The sequence below is a fragment of the Arvicola amphibius genome, chromosome 3 (assembly GCF_903992535.2).
Source record: "Arvicola amphibius chromosome 3, mArvAmp1.2, whole genome shotgun sequence".
Classification (NCBI taxonomy): domain Eukaryota; kingdom Metazoa; phylum Chordata; class Mammalia; order Rodentia; family Cricetidae; genus Arvicola; species Arvicola amphibius.
In genome coordinates, this window is record NC_052049.1 from 103,190,242 (window position 1) to 103,215,598 (window position 25,357).

Genomic DNA, 25,357 nt, shown 5'->3' on the forward strand with positions numbered 1-25,357 from the left:
CCTATACTTTTGCGTCTAACACTGGCTTCTCCCATTTTCCTTAGAGTTTAGAACTAGCATCACACACACACACACACACACACACACACACACACACACACACACGTGCATGCACCAACATCCTGGGAAGCTACTGCTTTTGTGTTCCTTGACACACACTGAGATCAAAGGCCTGATCAGGTGCCAGAGGGCTCCCACGGCTGTGCCTCTGCCACCAGTGCCCACCCCACCACCTCCCCCTGAGCTAGGAAGGGAAGCACTACTGCTTTCTTTTCCCTCTGGAAGCCCAGCCATTTCAGCCCGTGAGATAAATCAGCAATACACAGATGAACAAGGGGAAACACGGGAGTCATCCATGAAGTAAGAGACTCGATAAGAGCCCGAAGGCTGGGGCTCTGATAGATCATTGCGCTATACAAGCAGAGAGCCAATGAATGGCTCAGCTCTGCCTGATGACCTGAGTTCAATCCTCGGGACCAACATGATAGAAAGGGAGAACCGACTGCCGCAAGTTGTCCTCTGACCTCCATGTGGGTGGCATGTCTGTGTCCACACACATATGAAGAAACAAACAAATAAAGAAGGAAAGAAAGTAATTTTTAAAAACATAAAGAAACAAGGGCTTGGGGTTGTTGGTGCTGAGCGGTCCAGTAAGCTGGGTAGAGAAGCAGCAAGGGAGCGGCTCAGAGGAAGTCTTGTTGTATAATAAAGTGTCCTGTGTATCCGTCACCTGAAGGCCACCTGAGCTCAGCTCTGCCCAGGCCAGATATCAGACCCCCGGCCCATCTTCCAGAAAGATCATTCTTTGGCAGAAGAGAGGGAATCTAACAGGAAGACCTCTTCCTGAGCCACCACTCAGTAGAAGTGCCTTTCCTTTTCCAAGAGAGTTTCTGGAGCCACTCCATCTAAGGAGTCACAGCATCTCTGAATAGACCCCGGTAATCAGCCCCTTGATCTCTCATACTTCCTGCTTCCTCCCCAGGTTACCCCCAGTACCTGGTGGTGGGGAACCACCTGTCGGGAGAGCATCACCTGAAGATCCTGCGGGCCGAGCTGCAGGATGACGCTGTGTACGAGTGCCAGGCCATCCAGGCTGCTATCCGGTCCCGTCCCGCACGCCTCACAGTCCTGGGTAAGTCACCTGCGCACAAACATGCAGGGGTGACATAAGGACTCCAGGAAACACCAACGGCTCGGCTACTGGCCGGGCCTTCTGACAAAGCTAGAGGAGGGACACTCTCCATTGGCTATCGTCCCATCTGGTCCTCCCCGCTTCTGCCCCTCTTCTCTTTCTTCCCATCCAAGGGGGACTGAAAAAGACCCCCTCCTTGGGAAATTCATATTGCCACCCCCTGTCACTGTCCCACCCAGTGTGCTTGGCTGCACACTGGCGAGCAGATGAGGATCCTGGGTGCTCAGCTGTGTCAATGAGGCCAGGCCCGTAGCAGCAATGCAAGCTCAGAAGAGAATATGACATGGTATGAGTGGCCTTTCTTCCAAAACCAATTTCCAAAGGGGCCAGGAAAGCTCTGCATGCCCTGACCTCTCTGAAGAACAAGCTTCAGGTTTGGTTCTCCATGACTTCATGAATCACCAAAGATGGAACCCCAGTTCTTTCTGATCGTCCCAATGAGATTTCACCTCAAGGCTTTATTCTAACCATCCCCCCCCCCGACACCCTTGATTTTTGTTTCAAATGTCCATGGGACAGCCCTCACTGGGACAGACCTGCCTGAGGATGTGGGGATTTGCTCAGTGGCTCCTTGAGCTTCTCAGTTTTTGAGTTAAGATCCTCGGCCCCTGTCACCTCCTCCTCTGGCCAGGTCTTCCAGAAAAGGGAACTGTGGGGAAACAGTTCGCACATAAGTGATGCTCATTCACAGTTACAAAGCAGCTCTCAAAGCTCCTCCAGACTGGATCAGGGATTGTTACCACAGGCGAAAAACTGAGGCTCAGAGAAGCAAAAGGCCTAGGCCAGCATCCCCCTCCCGGCCCCATAAGGTTTCATCTCTGCCAGGCACATGTAGATGAACCCTGGGCAGGCGAGAGAGGGAAGTCCCGGCCTGGCTTTGGCAGCCTACTGGCAGCTGCTGCGGAGCTCCGATGACAGGGTCAGCAGCTGGGACTCTGCTCAGGCTCTGAGATGAAATATTTAAGAGTGTGTCGGGGTACCGTCAGATCTACACAGCTGAACATGAGGGGTGCATGATTCCAAGTGCAACAGCGGACAGACCACAGAGGACCAGATAGCAGCTCGGCCTGGGCTGAAGCTGGGAGGGCCGGCTTCAGACCCTCACCCCCTCCAACCCCACCTGGCTGGAAAGAGGTGGGAAAGAAACCCTCTGTGGAGCAGAAGGTCTGAGGGCCGGGGCCAGGGCAGGGTGGTGTGCTAGGAGGACAGACAGGGACACTGTTAGAGAGCAGTAGCTGTTTTATTTCCCCCCCCCCCCACTTGAGATGAGGTTAAATTGAAAGGGGTCCACAATTCACTGTAGGTTTGGGGGAAAGCTGGGGAAGACACGGGGACCAGGTATGTTTCCTGATCTGGGCAGAGCACATCTGCCAAGTGAAGCTGTAGGATGTTCACCTTCAGAGACAGCTCAGTCCCTGTGTTCAGGAAGCCTTCCCCTGCCCCCTCACACCCCTCCATGGGGCTGCCAGAGAACACTAGAAAGAGAAGACCTAAGCGCTATCCATTCCTCTGAAGCCTTGCATGCGGGAGCTAAAACAGGACAGCACCTTGTCCTCAGAGTATAGACGACTCACCAGTCAAGCCTCCTTGTTCCCTGCTATCTCAGTTCATCAACAAAGTGATGAAATTCCAGATTATTCCATGTGCTTTTCTGATACGCTCATGGAGAGACCCAGAGAGGCAAAGGCATGCTCAGGAGGTCACACAGCTTGATTAACATTTAAAATCGATTCCACAGTTCCAGCTCCAGACCAGCACTCTTTGCCCAGTCTTCTGGTCTTAAACGCCAGCAGGATGTCATCTGTCCACCTGGTTAAAAGCCAGGCTTCTCAGGGCAGGGCCTCAGAATTCAATCTAAACAGACCCAATTTTGTTTTGGGGGTCACCTCTAAAAGACATCCACTCTTCTCTCTCTCTCTCTCTGCATCTGTCACGGCCTTGGCCTTGGCCTGGCATTGTGCCTGGGGCACAGGGCTGGGTTTGTGTGGGTGAGGTGTTTATTGAAGCCTGGAGGTCAACCGGAAGGGTGACTGGTTACAGAGGCCCTATCAGGAGGCTCTGAGACGATTCCCACAGACAGAAAGGAAGCTGGAGCTGGCATCTCCCACACCGGCCATTCTCCTAAGCAAACTGGATTTGGACCAGAAAAGGCTGCCAGGCTCTGCCCATAGGCCTCCTTGATGCCTTGAGGCTCCACATTCCTGGCCTCAGCTGTTTTCCACTGGTGAAGAATTCCCACTTCCCCATCCCAGAGAGTCTCAGGATCTTTCCCAGTCTTGTAGATCACCTCTAGTCCAGCAGGATTCTGCCTGGCTAAGATTCCACAGATATATATCCCCTCATACTGCCCCTAACTGGAAGTCAAAATGGTCACTGGAAAAGGCTCCTGGTCTCAGGGTGAGACAAATGCAATAGCTGTTGAGGATTCTTAAGGTTATTAAAGCCTTCCCAACCAACAGAGACCCTCCACCTGCTCTGCTGTGACATCTCAGCCCAGGAAAGTGTCTGGGCCAGCTCCCTGAGGAGGGCGGCCTTCCCTGTGTTCCAGGAATAGGAGAGCTTCCTAATTTACTCTGTATTTGCCTGGGATAGATTTTTAATTAAATAAAGTAAGAGCTTGATTAGAACCTGCAGAAGATGTGAGGGCAGAATCAGATGGTATTCCGGCAAAATCGCAAAGCAAACACTCTGGCTGGAGCACAGGGAGGCCCCGGGAGGTCTCCCGTCAAAGCGCCAAGTGAGGAGGGCAAATACGAGAGATTATATAGCCAGCAGATGTGCTCCGTTAGAATATGCGTCTGCCAGCAGCGTGCTCAAAGAAGCTGGGGGGCCAGCTCTCCAAGTCTGCCTGGCTCCGGGGAGGGCATGGGGACCGGCCCAGCAGCCAAGCCTAGAGTCACAGACACATTAATTAGTGTTGTGTTTCCAGCACTCAGAAGCAATCAGACAAGAAGCAGCTCTGAGGAGAGTTTTCACTACCTTGGGAGGCAGAGGAGGCAGGAGCCAGAGAATGAGGAGGAGGTGGGGAATGAATTGAGTCTATGAGGCCAAGCACCCCAGACAAGGAAGCTACAACCCTGGTTGTGGTCAGCTTGAATTTCCTCAGCAATCCAGCCAGCTGCCAAGGGCTATGCTTGACTCAACCTGTTTCCACACACACGCACGTCAACTCAGGAAGTCTTGCTACCTATGGAGGAATTGCCCTCAGACTTAAAAAGTCAGCTGTGTGACCCTGCCACCGTTACTCAACCTCTCTGGGCCCCAGTTTCTTGGTGTGCAGAACGTGAAGTGATGGCTGAACACATGATGTCTAAGAATTGTTCAGCTCCCAAAAGGCCTTCTTTCCAGCCAGAAGTCCAATATGCCACATCAACTATTTTAGGAAAATGGGCCATTCCCCACCGGAGCTGAGATTCGAGTGGTGCCTGAGGCTGAGAAAGTAACCGATCGGGATGGCTTAGACAACAGCCACCTTGAAGCTGGGACACAGCACCTCACCAAGTCTTACCAGGCTTCTCTAGGTGTCCCATTTTCACACACTTGTAGCCATCTCTGCAGCAGATCAGCTTACTTAGATGGACATTACAAGGCCACACATACATGCACACGCATGCGCACACGCACACACACACACACATGCACATGTGCAAGTGCTTGCATGAACACGTGTGTGTGTGTGTGTGTGTGTGTGTGTACACAGAGCTGTGGAGGAGTAGGAGGAACCCTCTGTGAGGAAACAGAGCACTATCTGACAAAAAATTGTGTGATGCTTCATCCATCTTAAAGCAATAACACAGGTATGCATGACGGACGGCACCCCTGCTCTTACCTCATGCAAGAGTTCAGGGTCTGTAAGGCATCATTTCATTGATCTTTCCAATGCCGAAGACTCAGGTAGTAAAGACTGGGAGGGAGCCAAAGGGGAAGTAGAGGCCCTCAGATTAGACCAAGAAATGTTTCCTGAATACCTTTCTAGATGTTCAAGATTCCTCAGTAAGTGGAACATAAAGCCGTCCCTGGCCTGGCGGAGCTTGTGTGTAGCAGAGTACAAAGGCATCTGGCAATGACAATCAGACTCAGTGAATAACTGTGTCATTAGAACTGTCCCATGGTAATCGATGCCATGGAAAAGGAAGAGTCGAGCTGGGGAAGGAGGATCAGAAAAGAGAAGGGCTTGGATGTCAGATCAGTTATTAAAGGGACTTTGCCCCAGCTGTTCTTCTTCCCATGTCCTCTTCTTCCTGGCCCAGTCTCATGTTGACTCTGTTGTCTTTTGAGGCTCCCATTAGAAATTAGATTTCCTAATGAATTATTTAAGATGGCAACTAAGTCTGTTCAAATAAAGCGGGCATCTTTTACGACGATGCCAAGCCCTGATACAGGGAGACAGATAAGCTCCTTAACTGTTTTCCCACAGAATGGGCAGCGACGCTGTAGTCATTACGCCCCCTGCTGCTGTGACAGAAATCACAGACAGAAGCAACTTAACTTGGGGAGGTTTTGTTTTAGACTAGGGCTCAAGGGGATAAGGCGTGGCAGTTGGGACCAGTTCAGTCCAAGGTATGAGCATCACCAACCACGTTCCTCGTTCCACTGTGGGACAGATGAATGCTGACGCTCGGCTCCTTTGTTCCTTTGATTGTCTAGTCCCCCATCCCATGGATGGTGCCACCCACATCTGGGCGGGGTCCTTCCTCCTCCACCAATCCTGTCTGGAAATACTCTCACACACATGCCCGGAAGTGTGACTACTAGGTGGCTCTAAGCGCAGTCAGGTTGGCAATGAAGATTAGCCATCACAAGCTCCCAGTTCTCAACTTCCAAACAATGGATGGGCACAGAGAGGAGCTGTGAATGCCCGAGCATGTCTAGTCATGGACGCAGAGCTGATACGGCACTTAAGAGTGCTGGCTTCTAGATGGTTCTGAGTCTAGATGTCCGTTGGGACAAATGAGCTACTTAACATAAAACGGCAAGTATGTAGAAGTAGTAGAAGCACTTTGGAGACATAGAGGAGAATTTGTCTCTGTAGAACAGAAACCAGAATCCCTGCCATGGCCCACAAGTTCCCTGAAGTGTGCCTTCTTCCTTCTTTCCAGCATGACCACACCTGCATTAGCCCCCACCCCCTGTTCCATGAGGTGACTCTGAGCCTGCCTCCAGCCCTTCCAACAACTCTGCTTGTATCCTTCCATCGGCTAACTCCTGCATTTCTGACAAGATATACTTTAGGCATCACCTCCTCTAGGAAGACTTTCCTGAAGGTTACATAGCCTGACTATTGTTCCTTCTGCCATCTGTAGGCTCCATGACAACATATTTTCTATCTGCTTCCCTCACAGAGTAGGTCAGGAGCATCTAGCAATCTTCATGCCTGGCCTGGGAGTACACACTAGGTGCTCAATGAATGTTCATTGTGGTGATTAAAGCAATAGGGCTTGGGGACAACTAGAGGAAAGATAGTGCAAGCAGACAGCAGTGCCAAGCGCACATATGAGGGTTATATGGTATAGTTCGGCATGGTGTTATATGATATGGTCTTGTGCTATGTGGTGTTGTATGACATTGTGTTGTATGGTATTGTGTGGTATAGCGTTGAGCAATATATGGCATGGGGTGGGTGACATTGTGGTGTGTAGAATGTTGGGTATTATTTAAAGAGGCACTATATAGCCTCTTGTGGTTTGGAGCCCGAACTCTGGAAGCCAGATTGCCTGCACATAGAACCTGGCTGTGCTCCGTCACCAGTGGTATATCCTGATCACGTTACTCAACATCCTCTGTCTGCGTATAAAGTGGGAGACAGAACCATAGTGTCTTTGTAGTGACAAAATGATTCAACGAAAGAACATATGCAAGCATATCTCAAAATAGCGCCTGATACACAGCAAGCCTTAACAGCATATGGCTGTTATTTTATTAGCTGGTTCTGTCACTGCTATTACTGTTCAGTGCCCAGAATCACCAGACAGTAGCTGTCCTTCCCAGAGCACCAGCTTCTGGCCTGGGGACACTTGTTCACAGAGACAGCAGGTAGGAAGCTAGATTCCCAGAGGCCCCACCCAGGGACTTGCACAGAAAACAAGCAGAATTGATTCCTTATCTCCTTATTAGGCCTGTTTAGCTGAGCCATGGCCTGGTCTTAGGTGCTGTATCTCATTTGGGTTGTGTGCCTATTCCCTGCCACATTCATTACCCTCAATCACTTCCCCAAATAGGGAGCAAACAAGTCAGCGATGGGAGAGGAGAGCAAGAAAAACATCCTTATCTCCCAAAGTTCCATATGGGAGCCAAGCTCAGCTAGTCTGCATGCATCTCCTACACCTTCCACACAGCACCAGGTCCTTCCCTCTCCTGTGCCACCCTGGGTGGTCCAGACCACCCTCAGTGTCACCTCCATTCCCTTTCTTTGGCCATTACACACACCCTTCTTTCCTAGTCATCTGGCCCATCCCTCAGGTGACAAAGTGAACACAAGGAAAAACTATGGCATTCTCAAACTGACTGAAAGTGCCCTTGCTTCTAAACTCAAAGTCTCAGGCTTAAGAGCTGGGGACAGCGATTGTTGAGATCTATAGTTGAGTTCCGTTCCACCCTGGGTATCTGCACCACAGTCAATGGGGGCCAAGGGAGATGAGGATGCTCCTGGGTTAAACAGAGCTGATCTGCAGAGTTGGGTCACTCTATAGTCTCCTCCGCTCTGAGATGTCCCTCATTTCAGCTTCTTTGGACATGAGGTGCCTTCCAAACTAGGCCATCTATCATGGAGAGGAGTGATAAAGGAAGCGGGGGACTCAGCCATGTCCCAGGCTCCAGGAGGCCTAGGGAACCATCAGGGGCTGAGGCAAACATGAGGCTTCCATTCTCTGCCCACACACAGGGCAGACCGCAGAGGTAGACAGGCTCTTCTTCAAGAACTGCGAAGTCAAGGCCAGGCCTGTACTTCCTTCCCAGATGGCCTAGAAGCCTGGCACTACCTGTCCAGGGCTCACTATTTATAAAGCTGGAGATGATATCCCAATGGGCCTCCCCTCGGCTTTTTGAACCTTCAAAGCCAGGACACAGGGGGGCTGGAGAGATGACTCAGAGGTTAAGAGCACTGACTGCTCTTCCAGAGGTCCTGAGTTCAATTCCCAGCAACCACATGGTGGCTCACAACCATCTGTACTGAGATCTGGCGCCCTCCTCTGGCTTGCAGGCATACATCAAGGCAGAGTGTTGTATATATAATAAATAAATGAATAAATAAATAAATAAATAAACAAACAAACAAACCAGGACACAGGAAGGTAGAAAGATTCTTAGGAGCCCAGTCAGGATCTGCTGAACTTACAAGACACTCAACCATCTTCTCTGAGACCCCACAAGCCTCAGCACTTCCCACCCACCCGCAGTGTCCCCACCCCCATCTCCAGGGAGCTGAGGCCTACCAGGTCATCCCTCATGTAGTCCTAAAGAGTGATGTCACCATGCCCAGAGCAGTGGCAACTCTCCAGGCCCACACAGGCAAAGGGGGCCCAGACTAGGACTCAAAAATCACACACTGCTGCCCCTAGCCCTGCCACTGCCCAGCATGAAACATGGGATTGTGGTGTTTATCAGTCACTCTGACAACCTTCTCCCTGGTAAAAAGCAGGAGCTGGAAAGGTGAAGTGGAAATCCATCCCACAATTTCCCTGTGATTTTTCCCATAACTACTCATGGTTTGGGGTCCACACAAAGGCCATTGTTCCCTGGGTCCCTCTTCCCTTGCTTCTGAGAGCAAGGATAATGTGTCCTTCCGCTGTTTTAGCCAAGCGTGACCCTGAGCGATGCTGAGCGCGCTCACCTACTCAGCAAGTGTCACACCCCAGAGATCTGCAAAAATCAGGACCAAATCCTCTAGTGTCTGTATTCAGTTTGAGACCAGCAGCTCTGTGCAACACAGGCCCCTTTCCCTCAACCTTCAAGGTCAACTGCCTGCAGAAAAACATGGTCCACCTTATCATTCACGGGGCTGGTTCCTGTGGCCTAGGCTGCTTCCAGGCAAGCTTCATACAATACAAACAAGAGATCTACCTCTGCCTTGGTACCCACCCTGCTAAACTCTTTGTTCGCGATGTCCAGATAACTACCGTCCATTTGAAAGAAATCCTGCATATGCACCCATAACCATACACATAGACACAAGGGGACACACCTGCACCTATGCACAGGCAGTAAGAGTGTGGCAAAATCATTAGCATCCACCTAGAAAAGCAGGAGACAGTTGATCAAAGAAATTAATCGCTCAGAAAACGGACAGCTTCTTGTGAGTGGACAGAGGTATCAGCTGGTACCCCTCGTCAGCCCCAGAGAAGAAAGGGGCAGTTAGAGTATTGTTTCATCAGCTTGAGTCCTCTTCTCTATCGATGCCACCAATGACAAGTGAAATGCAGAGAAAGAGTCACTGCAGCCAGGAGTGGAGCAGGGAGACCAGGCCACCCATGAATGAATTGCCTTTCCTGTCCCGGCATCCCCAGTGTCGATCCCAAAACTCCGTCTGAGCCAGCCCAGGGTTAGTCTAGAGAGGCTGAGTTGGACAGGGAGCCCTTTAAGAGCTAAAAATAGCTCATCAGTGCTCTGCTCTGACCTCAGTCCAGGCCCGAGATGAGGCTTTCATGGCAAATTATGGATTTAAAACTGGCAATGAATCCCCATTACAGCATGAAATGAGAAAGGAAAACGCCGCTGAACAGAAGCCTTCCCCCAGTAGCCAGTGGGCTGAGGGAGGGTGGGGCTTTAGGAAAGGCTTAGAGGCGAAGTCACACATCCACACTCCGCACTCTATGAGCAGACTCTAGAGGTCATAGACAAGGTGAGAGGGGACCTGGGGAAGTGGGCAGGGCCCCAAGCCTGAGAAGGGGGTGCATCACTACACACCAGGCCAGAACACACAGAGGCAGGGGGGCAACGCCCCGTGGCCAGAGGCCAGGTCCAGTAATAGATTTTCTGTATTTTTTTTTTGAGGGGGCGGGAAGCAGGTGTGCATGTGGACTTGTATGTACTCACCAGCTTATTCAGGCCGGCTAACCATGAGTTTCCAGGGACGCACCGGTTTCTTCCTCCCATGCTCTCACCCCGGAGCTGGGGTTACTGATGTGCAAGCCCAGATGTTGATGTTATTGCCGGAGATCGATCTCAGGTCCTCAAACCTACACGGGACACATTACCAATTGAGCCAACTTTCCAGTCTCCAGTGATTCATTTTAGGCCAAAAGAATACCATGCCATGGGCTGGAGAGATGGCTCAGCAGTTAGGAGCACTGACTGTTCTTCCAGAGGACCTGAGTTCAATTTCCAGCAACCACAGGGTGGCCCACAACCATCTGTAATGAGATCTGGCGCCCTCGTCTGGCCTGCAGGCATACATGGAAGCAGACTGTTGCGTACATAATAAATAAATAAAATCTTTAAAAAAAAAAAAAAAGAAAAAAAAAAAGAATACCATGCCGTGAGTGGAGAGACAGCTCAATGGTTAAGAACGCCTGTTCTTGCAGAGGACCCAGGCTCAGTTCCCAAAACCTCCATGGCAGCTTACAACCCTGTGTAACTCCAGTTCCAGGAGATGTGGCACCCTCTCTGGTCTCTACAGACACCAAGCTCACACACAACACAATTCACATGGATTCATACAAGCAAAACACTCATGCATAATTTTTTTTAACGAAAAGATGTCCTGCCGCTTCTGGAGCGGGGATGGTCACTGCTGTTACTGTGTTGCTTCAGTTGGTCCAGCCATAAGCATGTGGGTGTCTATTATGCCTTTACGATCTTCCCAGGGATCACTGCAGTTCCTGAAGAATGCATGCGTGTGTGTGTACACACGTGCGCACGCGCGCACACACACACACACACACACACACACACACTACTACCACTACTGCAAATACTTAGCAGACACAGATGACCCTCACATGCCCCTCCATCTCCAACCTTCCGCTATTTACTCTTCCTGTGGTACACTGACCTAAGGACAGCAGAATCATTGTCATCACTTTGAGAGTAGACACATAAGAACAGCCGCAGAGAGCACTGAGGGTCAGTATGTGTCAGCATCCTGATAGACACCGACCCAATCCTTGGCCCGGGAATTTACAGGTATAAGGTATATGCTGTGTGCACAACTAAAAGAAGAGGGGGAGGGAGTGGGAAGACGGCTCGGTGGTTACACACTTGCTGTGCAGGGGTGAGGACCAGAGGTCTGACCCCCAGAATCCATGTAAATGCTGAGTGAGAGTGGCGTCCCACCTGTAATTCCAACTTCAGAAAGCAGGGATGGGGGATCCCCCCACAGCAAGTTGACTGGTAAAACTAGCTATATCCGTGAGTTCTGACATTGATTGAGAGACCCTGCCTCATTGACTATGGTTGAAAAGCAGAGAGAGATCTAGAATAATTGCCAGCATCAACCTCGGGCCTCCATATGTACACACACCCACATGTCCATATACCTATACACATGTGTGCCCGTACACATGCAAACACACGTGGAAAATGGTAAAAAAAAAAAAAAATAAGTAGGAAAGTTTAAGTTGCTACAGAGAAGACTTGAGGAGGAGAAGCTTCCCCTCAAATATTTGAAGAAGGAAAATAGATTTATTTCACAGAGCTCAAGAGCGGAACCGGGCCGGGCAGGATGTGTTTTATCTTAGCAATTAAAACTGAGAGCCTGAATGCAGTGAAGTGGTAAGCACTCTGTCTCTCGGAGTATCCAAGCAGACACTGCGCTCCCCACGTGCCTGTTTCTAGAGGGATGAAATTAATTTATCCAGAGTTGTGAGAATCTTATTGTGGGACTGAGCTCCAGGAATTAAGGGATGTCCTGAGGGAGGCGGTGATGCAGAGAAGTCCTAGGACCATGCTGAGATGTTCCCTTCCAACCAGTGTCTCCACAACACAGTGTGCCATGGCTCTAGAGAGAGAGCGCCCACTCTAGATGGAATATTAGCCTAGATCAAAAGTTGGTGAAAATGTAGAGACACGGTGCTACCTCCAGGGTGGTAACCTTGTCACAAGGGGGAGTCACAGACAGTAGAAGTCACTGGATAACAATCAAACCCTGTGCGGCCTGAAAACCTGTTGACAAAATCTTGGTGTGCCGTGGGAAAGTCATGATAGGAACCAGAGCATAAGGCCGGATAAACGGGGAGGCAGGGTCTCGTATGACCTTCCTAATGTCAACCTCATGCCATACACACCAGCTGCAAAAACAACTCTGCATCCAAAGAGCACCCAAAGGTCCAGGCAATGGCAGTGATACACAACCACCTCCCCAGAGGAATTCCACATGAACCCAAGCTTGGACGGCATCACGTATGTGGTTTAATAAGGAGCAGGAAGGCCTTTTCACCTAGGTGAAAGGCAAAGTGAGACTTGGTACAGTCGTAACGAGGTGAGTCAAGACCCACAGAAGAAAAAGTGGGGACCGGGATGGTGCAGAACACGGCAACATGACAGAGCAAGAGAAGCAGCTTTGTCAGAGCTGACATACCCATGCTTAAGACACTGGCATTCCCCAACAAGTTCTGGTCATCAGACCAGATTACTGATAAGGACAGGGATGGGACCTAGCTTCAGACCTCCAGTCCCGAATCGAATGGTGCCAGACTGAAGGAAGCTGCCACTGGGCACATCATCTGTCTACAGATACGGCAGCGTATCAGCTGCTTCTAATTGGAGAAGAAAAAGACAACTCCAGTTAGTTGCTCTGTGTGCCTGCCAGGGCCCCATTAGTCCACAGGTGAGCATTCCCATACCCTCTTGCCAACTCTATCAGATGGGCCCAGGTCACCAGAGAGGCCCGTTACCATGCCCACATGCCCAAGCTCACATAAAAAAGTTAAAAGAGCCAGAATCTGAACTGATCCTTTTCAGATTGTGCTCCCAGTCAGCTGCCTGCCTCCCACATACAATCACGGACGGTGGGCGGGTCTCCATCTGGCCTCTGGGAACTATAGAAGCCTGTCAGAACCCTCTCAGAGTCCACAGAGCCAGAGTTTTGTCCTGGACACTTCACTAACAGTTCCAGAAAGCCGTTCCTGCCAGACCTTGTCCCTCAAGCCACCTTGGAAGCCAGGTGACCTACCACATCCTCTTCCCCACCCCCATCGCGCTCACTCATGGCTGCTTTCCTATCTCTTACCCCATCACGCAAGGTTTGACCACTGCCCTGTCTACGTGGCTGGAGCAGGTTTTCCCGGGAGACTGTTTCACAGGCCAGGGAAATGCATAGAGCTGCCCACTTCCCACAATAACGAGCAGCTGAGCACTGCAACCCGAGAAGACTGACTCCCAAAACACTTGTGTTTTTACAAGGCAATCAAGATGTTTGTGAATACTCATATAAAAGTACTTTCCATGTGTAATTATGTCAGGAAAGGTTAAGAGATCCCCCAGGTGATGGCTCTGGTGATGGAGCTAAGAAAGAAAAGTGAGGGTCACATACTTTCCCCAGAAGAGCAGCCTCTGCTCTAACCCAAACCTCACACCCTCTGCTCTCTTTCTCCGGCACAGCCACTAGGATATTGGAGGAAACCCATTTTACAGATGGGTCAGTTGTAGCCAGAGAGGAAAGGAAATATAGCCAGCTTCTGCCTCTCGGAGTTCCCTATCCACAAAAGTATCTGAAATTATTGCATCTATATATAGGGCTTTTTCTCATCGTTATTCCCTAAATAATACAGTGTAATAGGTATCCACATGGCCTTTCCATTGTAGCCAGCATCATGAGTGATATAGAGAGGATATGCAGGCCACAGGAGGATGTCCATGGGATATATATGAATATCACATCATCATTTCATGTAATGGACATGAGCATCCATGGGTTTTGATATCCAAGAGAGACTTTTGTCAAACATATTCCTAACTATTCTGTTCTTTTTCGGCATTGTTGAATTATTTTCTTAATCTCATTTTCAAATTGGTCATTGCTAGTATATAGAAATACAATTGGTTTAGCATGGGTGGAGCCACATGTCAATCAATTCCTTCATCTGCTAAACGTGCATTTAATATGCCTGAGCTGCCAAGCATCCTCACTTAGCCGCATGGTGCGTTGCAGAGTAACGGTGGCTTACCTCCATTAACACGAGGCTGCTTGGAAACTGTGGCTCTCTGCCCAGCCTCTGAGAGCGAGGGACCACACTCGCCAGCCCAGGAAAAGACAACTCCAAATGCGGTTTGCCCTGGATGCATGCTGCTTTCACACCTTCATAAAGTGAAAAGAAGTCATTAGTTGAGTCATCAAACTGTAAGCCAAGGACCATCTGTAAACGTTTGAATCCCATAACCTTGCTAACTGCTTTTTTTCTGATCTAATTGGTTTTTTTTTTCTGTCTTCTATATGATTTTCAGCATACAGACTCATTTTGTCTGCACACAAAGACTGTTTAATTCTTTCCCGTTCTGCCGCCTTTTGTCCTTACCGTACCTTTTGTACCAGGCGCAACTTCCAGTCCAAGGCTGAGCACAAGCGGTTAAAAACACACTCTAGCTCGGTTTCCAGGATTAGAGGGAAGCATCTCACCACGCTATTTCACGCCAGCTGAACGGTTGCCATCCACGCTGGGAATCGGGTTGAAGTACCCATATGTCCCTACTTTGTCTAAATGGCTTCTTATTTCATTTTTAACTGACATACAAAGCGGTGCATGTTCGTGGGGTACGACGTTACACTTCAAAACATTCGCATGTGATACAGCGATCAAACCAAGATAATTAGCATATCTACCACCTCAAATATTCAGAATGTCTTGGTGGTGAGACTACTTGGTCTCCATGGTCTAGCTATCTTAAAATGCACATGATGCTATTGCTAATCACTGTCACCCTACTGTGTAACACGGCACCAGAACTTACTTGTCTTATCAAATTATAACTTTGCGCTGACTACTCTGTTGAGAGTCTTTATCTTAAATAGTGTCAGATCTCGTGACATGCTTTTCTGCTTTCTTAACATGATCGTATGGGGTTCATTCCTTATTCTATTAATATGTTCTATTAATTGGATTTCAACTATCCAACAACCCTTAAATTCTCAGGATTAAGGCATCCTGTTTGGTCACTGTATGTGGTATTTCTTACATTGCTGCAGGAAATTTGCTAACACTTTGTTGAGTGCTTTTTGTCTATATTCATCATGGACACCATCCCCTAGTTCCCTTTTCTTTAAAAAAAAAAAAAAAAAGAAGTCTCATTTGACTTTACATATCAATCCCAGTTTCCCTCCCTTCCCTCCTCCCAATCCCTCCATCTTCCCTCCACCCCATCCACTTCTCAGAGAGGGTGAGGGCTCCCATGGGGAGTCAACAAAGTCTGTCGCATCACACTGAGGCAGGATCAAGGCCCTCCCTCCTGTATCTAGGCTGAGCAAGGTATCCCTCCATAGGGAATGGGCTCCAAAAGGCCAGTTCATGCACTAGGGATAACTACTGGTTCCATGCCAGTGGCCCCACAAACTGCCCAAGTCACACAACTGTCACCCACATTAAGAGGACCTAGTTCAGTCACATGCAGCTTCCCCAGCTGTCAGTCTGGAGTCAGTGAGCTCCCACTAGCTTGGGTCAGCTGTTTCGGTGGGTTTCCCCATCATGGTCTTGACCCGTTTGCTCATATTATCACTCCTTCCTCTCTTCAGCTGTACTCTGGGAGCTTGGCCCAGTGCTTAGCTGTGGATCTCTGTATCTGCTTCCATCAGCTGCTGGATGAAGGGTCTATGATGACAATGAAGGTGTTCATCAGTCTGATTACAGGGGAAGGTCAGTTCAGGCACCCTCTCCACTATCGCATAGTCTTAGCTGGGGTCATTCTTGTGGATTTCTGGGAATTCCCCTAGTACCAGGTTTCTCACTAACCACATAATGGCTCCCTCTATCAAGATATCTTTTTCCTTGCTCTCTCTCTCTCTGCCCTTCCCCCAACTCAGCCATCCATATCCCTCATGTCCTCTTCCTCCCTCCCTCAACACTCCAAATTTACCTGTCTTTAGAATTTGGGTACTTACTGGTCTTGTAGAATGAGTTGCAAGGATTCGTTTTTCTATTTCCTGGAATGTTCTGTGAAGTATTCAAGTTGCCAGAATTCATTAGTAAAGTTAATCTAAATCCAGGACTGTCTTTATGGGAAGGCTTTCATCATGAATTGATTTGGTCAGTTCAGATTACTCTATGGGACTGCGGATCCACAGAAAGTTAGCTGTGGATCTTGGAGCCAGATCCCTTCTTGAGAAAAGCAGAGTCGTGGAAAGGTTCTTAGCAGAGGAGCAACAGGATCTGGCATATAAAAGTTTCCCCCGCCCCTGCTGGTTTGAGGTCTATAAGGGGACAAGAGAAGGAGACCTATGGGGAGTCTGCTACCATCACAGAGATCAGTATGGCAGTAGGGTGGAGAGAGCTGAGCTGATATTCAAGACAAGGAACCCAACTAATTGCCAAATTTTCTGCCATGAGCCTTTAAGCTCCATAAAATGGGATGCAAAATTCAGAATGCTTGCAATCATTTCTGAGACAGACTCAACATCCTCTCCCCTCTAAAGTTTAAGAATGATTATTCTAGATGATCTAGAATCTAGACCAGTGTGCTGGTCAGTCCAGACTGCTGTAAAAAACATCACAGGGTGAGTGTCTTAATTATCTATTCTACACAGTTCTGAAGTTGGTCTCCATACTAAGAACTGAGCACCAGCAGCAGGGTCACTTGTTTTGGGACCTTCCTGGGGACATGCCCACAGACAGGGATTCCCTTTTCTTTTACTAGGGATACTAACACCATTGGGAGAGTGCTACTCTTATGATGTCATCTAACTTGAATTTCTTGCCAAATATCTCATTTGTAAACATTTTTTCACCCAGGGTTGGAATTTCAGCATCTATCTATGGCATGCTACCCTGAACAAGCCAGATTTCATCTGATCCCGGAAGCTAAACAGGGTCGGGTCCCCTTAGTACTTGGTCAGAAGAATTATATCAGATGAATTGGGGTTCAGGGGGTCCATGAACATCTGGCCCACAGCAGCCCGCCTCTACAGTTTGGGGGAAGTGTGGTTTGGAAAAGTTGAGTTTCTGCCTCCACAACCACCTAGCTGAGCAGACATAAAGCCAAATCTGCTCTAGGGCTGTGCACACTGTGGTGGGAAAATACTTCATGGGATGCACAAGCAGAACTCCTCAACCTAGGCTAGTGGTTCTCAACCCACGGATCGAAACTCCTGTGGCAAGCCTCTATCTCTAAAAATAGTTAATTGTGACTCATAACATTAGCAAAATTACAGTTATGAAGTAGCACTGAAAATAATTTTATGGTTGTGGGGCCACCTCAACATGAAGAACCTGTGTCACAGCATTAGGAAGACAGAAAGCACTGGCCTAGACCAATGAGACCATGTGCCCCTGCTGGGGTGCCATGAGAGCAGGTGCACCAACCTGCTCTTCCTCCAGCTTCTAGTGCCCACCTGCCTCCCAGGCCAGGATCCCACCTCAGTGTTCATGCCACCTGCACAGCTGTGTCCTCCTCTTCCATTGCCTCTAGTCCCTCCAGGAGCCACTGGTGCCAAACTCCACCCTCTCCCAGAAGATCTAAGAGCAGGCCTGTCACCAGCCCCGCTCCCTTTGACCTCAATGGTTTAGCGAAGCAGTGGCTTATCTGCCTATGAGAATGAGAGTCTTTGGTTATTATCGACTTGGCAATCTTATCTAAACAGATTCTGGTGGCAAGAACAAGGGAGAAAAATAATTAAAGGGGAAGCAGGTGAGATGTTGACATTATTATTACTTAAGTGTTGCAAAGCTTTTAGTTCGCGTGTTTATACTGGTGATGCCAATGGGGGGTGGGGGAGTAGCTGGGCCGATTATCTAAGCTGCACACACGCTCACCCCACCGCCTCGTTGCCTATAAATCTTATTAAACAGCTTCCATTGGCAAGACAGAAAAATAATTAAGGCAAAGGTGAGTGAAATGTTGATGTTATTGCTATAACGCCACAGCCTGTTTGGCTTCCGCGCCAATGAAATGCATTGGAGGGAAATCGGTTTGCAGGATCTCCTCTCTGAGGTGAGAAACGGGGCTTCAGGAAGCTGCACTCAGCAGAGCACAGTGACAGGCCCGGAGCATTTCCAACCCCGCGACCGTCTCTTAGGAGCCTTTAAGCCCACAGTTTACCTCTTGACTGTGTTCTATTTTCTCACAAATCCTTTATTTCCCACTTACTTGGTGACTAGAGACACCACACCAAAAAGGAAAAAAAGGGAGAGTGATCCTCCAGCCGCTGGTCTTAAAAATCCTTAACAGAAAACAGTTCTCTGGGGGAGCCAAGGGCTTAATTGAATTACTTTCCTACAAGGTGTGCCCACCTAGAGGCAACGACTCCTCCTGAGTGCACACATCTCAGCCTGCCAGGGGGCGAGAAGGGGGACATCAAGACAGCCCCAGGCTCAGACTAAATGTTCTAGGACTCTGTCTTTCCCATAGACACGCAGGTCAAGTGAGGTGGTTATCAGGCATATCCTGGACTGGGCAGCAGGGTCACCTACCTATAGCCTTACCTGCAGAGTAAGTGGGGACTGTTTGAACTGGCTGGCCCCAGCTTCATGAGCCACAGCTGGCAACTAGCAGGCAGGAGAGCAAGCTCAGAGGGACTGGTAGCTCCTAGAGTGCCACCAGGCTTTTTGGTTTTTAGGGGGTTTTTTTGTTGTTGTTGTTGGGTTTTTTTTTTTTTTTTACAATTATTGCCAGTATTTACGATTTTGGAGCTTTTGTATGAAAATTCAGATCTCTGATTTCTCTTGCAAAGGCTTGGCAGGGGTAGGCCCCTTTGCCTCTTTGGCAGCCATCATGTAACGTCTGCTCCCTTTAGCAGAATGTGATCTTCTCGTCCCTTCCCACCCCTCACCATGGCTCACGTCTCCTGCAAGATGCATGTATGTCACCAGGTTAAGGTGGTACCCCTGATCTCACCCACCCCAGAGAAGAACCACCCTGCAGAGGGATTACACTGTAGGTGAGGGATAAACCGAGAGCAGAGCAGGAGAAAGAAACGAGGGGTAGCAGAGACAAGCGGTGCCCTGCTGTACCAGGGGAGATGGCAAGGTCAGGCTTTGAAGAGGTTGTAGGTGCGGTGTGAACATGACTGAATTTGGACAAATTAATCAAATTGTCACGGGCGAGTGGGCACGAGTTTGTTCCCGCTAACAGCTGTCCTAGTTCAAAGAGTCCAGCATTTGGAGCTGAACTTCCTGACTCCATATCCTGATGGAGTGCTCCAAGCAATGTACATATAAGAAGGACCCAGGAAGAGCTGAAGTGGGTCCCACTTGCTTCGTGGGAGCCTTCGCCTTCCCAGGAGGAGGAAGAGTGATTTGAGGACTATGCATGAAGCTGCAAATGAGTGCACATCTGGAAACGTGCCCACAGATCTGCCTATCTGTTCCTGTCACCCTCACACCCCAAAGCAAGCCTTCTGAGCCCCTAAGGCCCGCCTGACTCCTCCACTGATGACGCAAAGACAGAGAAAACTCAGGGACTTTAGGACCAGACCCAGCCATCCATGCTTGTGCCAGAGCCAGGTTAGCTCCACAGTTTGCCCACCAAGCTGCCATCTGCAACCTCTGCCACCGCCCTAGAAGTCCACAGATGAGCAGAGACAAGTAGGGGGAGCTCCCTCTGAGTCCCAGTAGTACCTTTGTGCTAGAAACGCCTTGCCCTGGGCACAGGCTCCTAGTCAGAGAGAAAAAGACCCAGAGGAAAAGGCAGAGAAAGGCAGATCGGAGAAAGGTAAAAGACGTTTCCCTTGAAGGTAGCAGATGCCAGAAGGAAAAAGTAATGAATTGGGGGTCTGTGTACCGATTCGAACAGATACTCGCATGCGCTGAGCTGGCAACAACCAGACCACAGGTTCTAAATGAGATAAAGGCACTCCTACATCCTGAAGTGGTCCAGGAGGGGTGTTCCCTGATAGTCTTACATTCTGATTAAAGTAATTAATGAGATCAACATGCCCACACCACTACAGAGGAGACAAAAAAAATTAGAATGCTATAACAATATAGCCTGTGAATTTTGTTTTCAAACAAAGCAAAGTGAGTCATTGATCTAACTGGTACCCAGGCTCACCTGTCACCAAAAAGACTTGGGGTCTAGTCCCTTCATGCTGCTGGAGAAGTGAGTTCTCCAAAGGGGTCAGCTGAGCTGCGTGTCTGCTGTGGTAGCCACTGGCCACAAACAACTATTTAAATTTAAGTGTGAATTAACTCAAATTAAGCTTAAAATGCAGGCCCTCCAATGCACTAGCCTCGTTTAGTGCTGAAAAGCCCAGATGGCTTTGGCAAGGCTGGTTTAGGTGGGATTTAAGCTTTCCTGAGTCCTCTGGTGAAATCCCATGTAATCACACCCCAGCAAGCCAAGAGCAATGATGACACAGGCTTGGGAGCTGGGCCTGAGGAGACAGAGGAGCCCAAAGCATTTGCACCAATGCCAGAATGCCATTGCTGGAGAGCAGCTTCTCCCTGACTCATGTTCAATCAGCTATTCTCCGGGCCTTTGTTAGATGCAAACTGCGTGCATTGTATCGGATGAGATGGAGAGATGCAGAGAGAGTCAAACACCCTCTCTGCCCTCAGGAGCTTTTATCGTGAGGGGAGGGAGAAGCCGTAGAACCTCGTGATATCACAGGAGACTCAATGGCATCTTGAACGGTACATAGGAAATGCTAAGGGATCATCGTTTCTGCTCAGGAAAATGGGGAAGCCTTGAGGAGGAAGCCGCTTACGAACCCTCCCCAGGTGAGATGAGAAGGATCTGATGGCCAGAGGATAAAAACACTCCATAGCGATATGAGCGGAAGGCCAGCTAGCAAACACCACTGTGTTTGAGGGTATTTGGCAAAGAGACCTGAGGAAGTTCAGTGGGTGTTGAGAACAAAGGAAAATCAGAGAATCAGAGGGAAGGGCTTTGAGCCACGCTAAAGAGTCGGAACTGTGCAGGTAGTGGGGAGCAATGCTTGGGGGTCTAAGGAAGACTCGGTCAAAATCCTGGGGTCTCCAGAAGGGTCTGGGCAGGAAGCGGGGCCTGGATAGGACAGCAGGAAGTGTTGGGTGATTAGATCCTGGTCCGCAGAAATAGGACAGCCCCAAGTTTGCACAAATACTTGCTAGAGGCAGTCTGGAGCAAGAGGCACTAAGCAGTGGGGGAGAGTCCTTCTCTCTGTTTAGGTCAGGGAGTCCATAGTAATGCCTTTAACCTAGTTCAGTCCAGCGGTGATTCCAGAGGTTAGTGCCCCATGCTGTGTTGTGCAGTGTGCAGTTTCTTTGACGTTCTAAAGGTTTCCAAACCTCTGTGTCCTGAGCCCCTGTAAAACGGCATTGGTGGAGGACTGAGTGGCCACTGTAGAGGCGAAGACATCACTCGAGGCATATATCGAGAAAGCATGTCTGCTGGGGCCTGAAAACCTGGGCACTCGCCTACCTGGTGCGTTCCCCGAACTGCCCTCTCTGGGTCTGTCTCCTTCGCTTGCCAGAAGGTCGGGGATGAGATACGAGGTGGCACTATCCTCACAGGCCCCTTGCTCCATGGCACTCAGCATGCCCCGGAGACCATTAGCGCCTCTCAGGGAATATTTAACTGAAAACAGTTTCTAGTCGGGATCTGTTATAATTACTAATTAGATCTGATTATAATTATCTTTCGCTGCCATCCCTTACCTGACACACGGGGTAGTGTGATGCCTGGCAACAATTAGCGGCAAGTCTTTCCTGATACACTGGATGATTAGAAACACAATTGCAGGGTCGGGGGGAAGAGCCTGGCTTATTAAAGGGAGGCCGCTGTTTACCAAGGAATGTTGTGAGCAAATTAGATTAAATTAATGAGGAGAAACTTGGAGAGAGGAGATGGGCTCTTTTTATTTTTCCTTTTTGTCTCTGCTGATGACATCATTTGGGGGAGGAAGCTCCATTCTCTTTTATGGTCCCCTTTCTGTAACCCATCTCAGGCTCTCAAGGTTTGATGGACACCATCATTCAGCTAGACCAGTCTCAAGCAGTATGATACAATGGACCACATAAGCAAACTTATTCACTGTGTGACATTGGACAGGTAGCTCATACTCTCTGAGCCTTAGCTTCTATGTCTGTATGAGAGGAAAGACAATGAGGACTAGATGTCAGTCAGCTGTCAGCAAGGTCCCTGGGAAGGTGAGGAAAGAACTGTATATATATATAATATACAAGTGGCCCACAGGCTTGCTGGGAGAAGAGGCCACATCGAGGCATTTTGCAGGTCCTAGGTTCAGCCCCGAGATTGACAGCATGATAAACTAAGTGAAGACTTGCAATAAGCCCCGACTCCAGGCTATTAAGGGGTTTCTCCCTCTCCAAGGGCAGCAGGTGAAGAAGAAAACCAAGTCAAGATGGCCCATCCCCCAGCCGGCACACTCCCTGTGCATACCAGCGGGGCTTCATTGGTAAAATGAAATGAGGGGCTTTTCAATTAGTGTTCACGGTGAAGAGGGAAGCTGGGAGCCTCTTGTGTGTCCAGGGAATGTCTGCCCACCTCGCTAACCCAGAGCGTTTCTGTCCATAAAGACATTGGTGTAGACTCTGAACAAATGCTGAGCAGCAAAGGACAGATCCAGCCAATCTGGGGACAGGACCACATGGATATTGTGTTGTCAAGGTGGCCACTATCCTGAAAGATACAAAAGAGCCAAATTATCTGCTTCCACCCCCAGATTTTAAGAAAGGCTTGCCTTTGACCCTCTATACTGGTGGCTGGCACACAGAAAAACAGTCCCTCTGCCACTTCAATGAGAAGGAAGACACACATGCATGTATGTACACACAAAGAACTCAACAGGAGAGAGAGAAAGACAGGCAGGCAGACTGACTGACTGACTGACTGACTGACTGACTGACTGGCTGATTCTGAGACTGTTGGCCTCGTCTAACTGTAAAGTATTCTTGCTGTCACATGCAAGAGGGTCAAGGTCATCCCAAAACACATTTTCCTTGCCTGTCTGGTGCCCTTTGTTAAGAGACATTATGATTGCAGTCAGGGTGGCTGGGCAGGGTCTGGTTCATGCTGAATAGTGTCTCCAGCACAGGGCTTTAGGGTTAGGTCTTAGTTACTTTTCTATTGCTGTGATTGAACCCCTGACCCAGACAACTTATAAATGAAAGCATTTAATTTGGGGATCACAATTTCAAAGAGCTAGAGTCTGTCAACTACCATGGCGGGGAGCAGAGGAGCAGGCCAGAAGGCACAGGGCTTCAGCAATAGCTGTGAGCTCACATCTTTAGACTCAACCATGAGGCAGAGAAAATTAACTGGAAACCATGTGAGCTTGTGAAACCTCAAAGCCCACCCCTCAGTGATGCGTTTTCTCCAACAATGCCACACCTTCTAATCCTTCCCAAACAACTCTACCAACTGGGGACCAAATTTCAAATATATGAATCTATGGAGGGTCCTCTCATTCAAACCATCACAGGGTAGCTGATCTCTTGCTTGGCTGCTTAGGGCTCCAGAGATCATGTACAATTCCCACTTACAAACGCTGCAGGGTTTGAGCCATTGTCTGTAATGCATCAGAACCAGTGTTTTCTCTCCAGTGTAGACAAGTACTTCAGTGAAGGAGAAGGTCCTGCAGAGCAGTGTTTGACCTCAGCCCCTCTCCCATCAGTCCTCTGAGTGTGGCCATCCCTGATCTGCCCTCTTTAACAGGTGATCTGCCTTGGTGACTCCCCATCCACAGTTTCCTGTCACCAGATTCCAAACATGACCATCTGTGAGCCCCACACCTCATCCTTGTCTCTCAATGACTAGGATCTTGAAGAAGGCAGAAGCAAAGCAAAAATGCCAGACATCCCAAGCTCTACTGGGCCCTGGGAGCCAGGAGTTTAAGGCCAGTTAACATGCAAAGGTCCCACACTCAACTGTGGTCCTGGCTGGTCAGATCAGCACCACCAGACTGCCTCCCAGGTTCTCAGGAACAGACTTACAGAGACGACACTCAGAATCATGGATCCCCAAAATGTCAGACCTGCAGGGGCCTTAAGGACAACTCAGTATAGAAGCAGAGCACCTCCCCTCCCCCAGGAGGGTTGTGTCTACCCCGATATCTGCCCACAACTACAGCCTCTGTGTCTCAACTGGCTGCACCAGCCTGGCAGCCTCCTCTCTGAGTGTTTATACCTAACTCAGCTTCTTCTACATGAGACACAACTCTCCCTCACGAATCACACCCACCAGCCCCACAAGGACCCTCTGGCCTCAGCCTGCCTCTCTCAGCCTCCCTGGCCTCAGGAAGAGCACATACAGGTTGCTCCCTGTCACACACCTAAGTGGTTACACATGTACTCTGGGCATCTCTCCCCCAAGCTGGACAGTGTCCTCTGTAGTCAAGGACCATGATCCTTTGTTCTCTGTTGCCTAGCCAACTATAGTCCTCAGTGAAGATCACTGAGCATATGGATGCTCTCTAAGGTCACCCACAAACTAAAGGAACCTTAGCCTCGGCAGCAATTCCCTGTGTGCTCTGGACCTAAAGCTGGCCCCCTGGGTGGAAAACTCCAGTGAATCTTGGGGAAAGGACCAGAAGGCTCAGCCAGGAAGGATTTCTATCACGCCTTCCCTGCACCAGCTTCACCTGCCCAACCCCTGGCCTCACACAGTCTTTTTAAGCCTTGGCTTCCTCACCTGAAAAGGATGAACATAATGATAGCCACCCATCCAAAAGGGTTGCTATGAAACAGGTGAGGGCTGAGCATGACCATGCTTTATGAACTAGAAAATTCTGAAAAGAAATTAGAGGCTATACCTTGGCACCGTGTGGGGCAATGGCTTTCAGGTGCTGAGAGGGTCTGTCGCTGCCCAGCTTTCCTCCATTTGGGTACTCGGGAACTGGTCATAGTGGGAATAGTCACATCAGGGTAACTGGAAATGCCACAGAGCGGGACTTGGTCCAGCTTGGCTTGGTTTGCTTGGCTTGGCTTAACTTAGCCTGATTCAGTTTGGTTTCACTTAAGTTCGGTGTTCCAGCATAGTTGCCGAAATCTCAGTTGCGAGGCAAGGTAATGTGTCTCTCTTGGACCCAGCGTTCCTGCTGTACGTTAAGGACAGGCATTCCCGCCTGCCTCCTGTTCGAAATCAACA

General features: G+C 49.2%; 1 protein-coding gene across 1 annotated transcript in view; it reads left to right on the forward strand.

Annotated features, from left to right (window-relative positions):
- The window catches only part of Kirrel3 (kirre like nephrin family adhesion molecule 3), a 128,379-nt gene that overhangs the window by 37,749 nt on the left and 65,273 nt on the right, over positions 1 to 25,357 (forward strand). Inside the window, exon 4 of the mRNA XM_042054703.1 lies at positions 983 to 1,132. Within this exon, the coding sequence (XP_041910637.1) occupies positions 983 to 1,132 (150 nt within the window). The remainder of the gene's footprint in view (positions 1 to 982; positions 1,133 to 25,357) is intronic.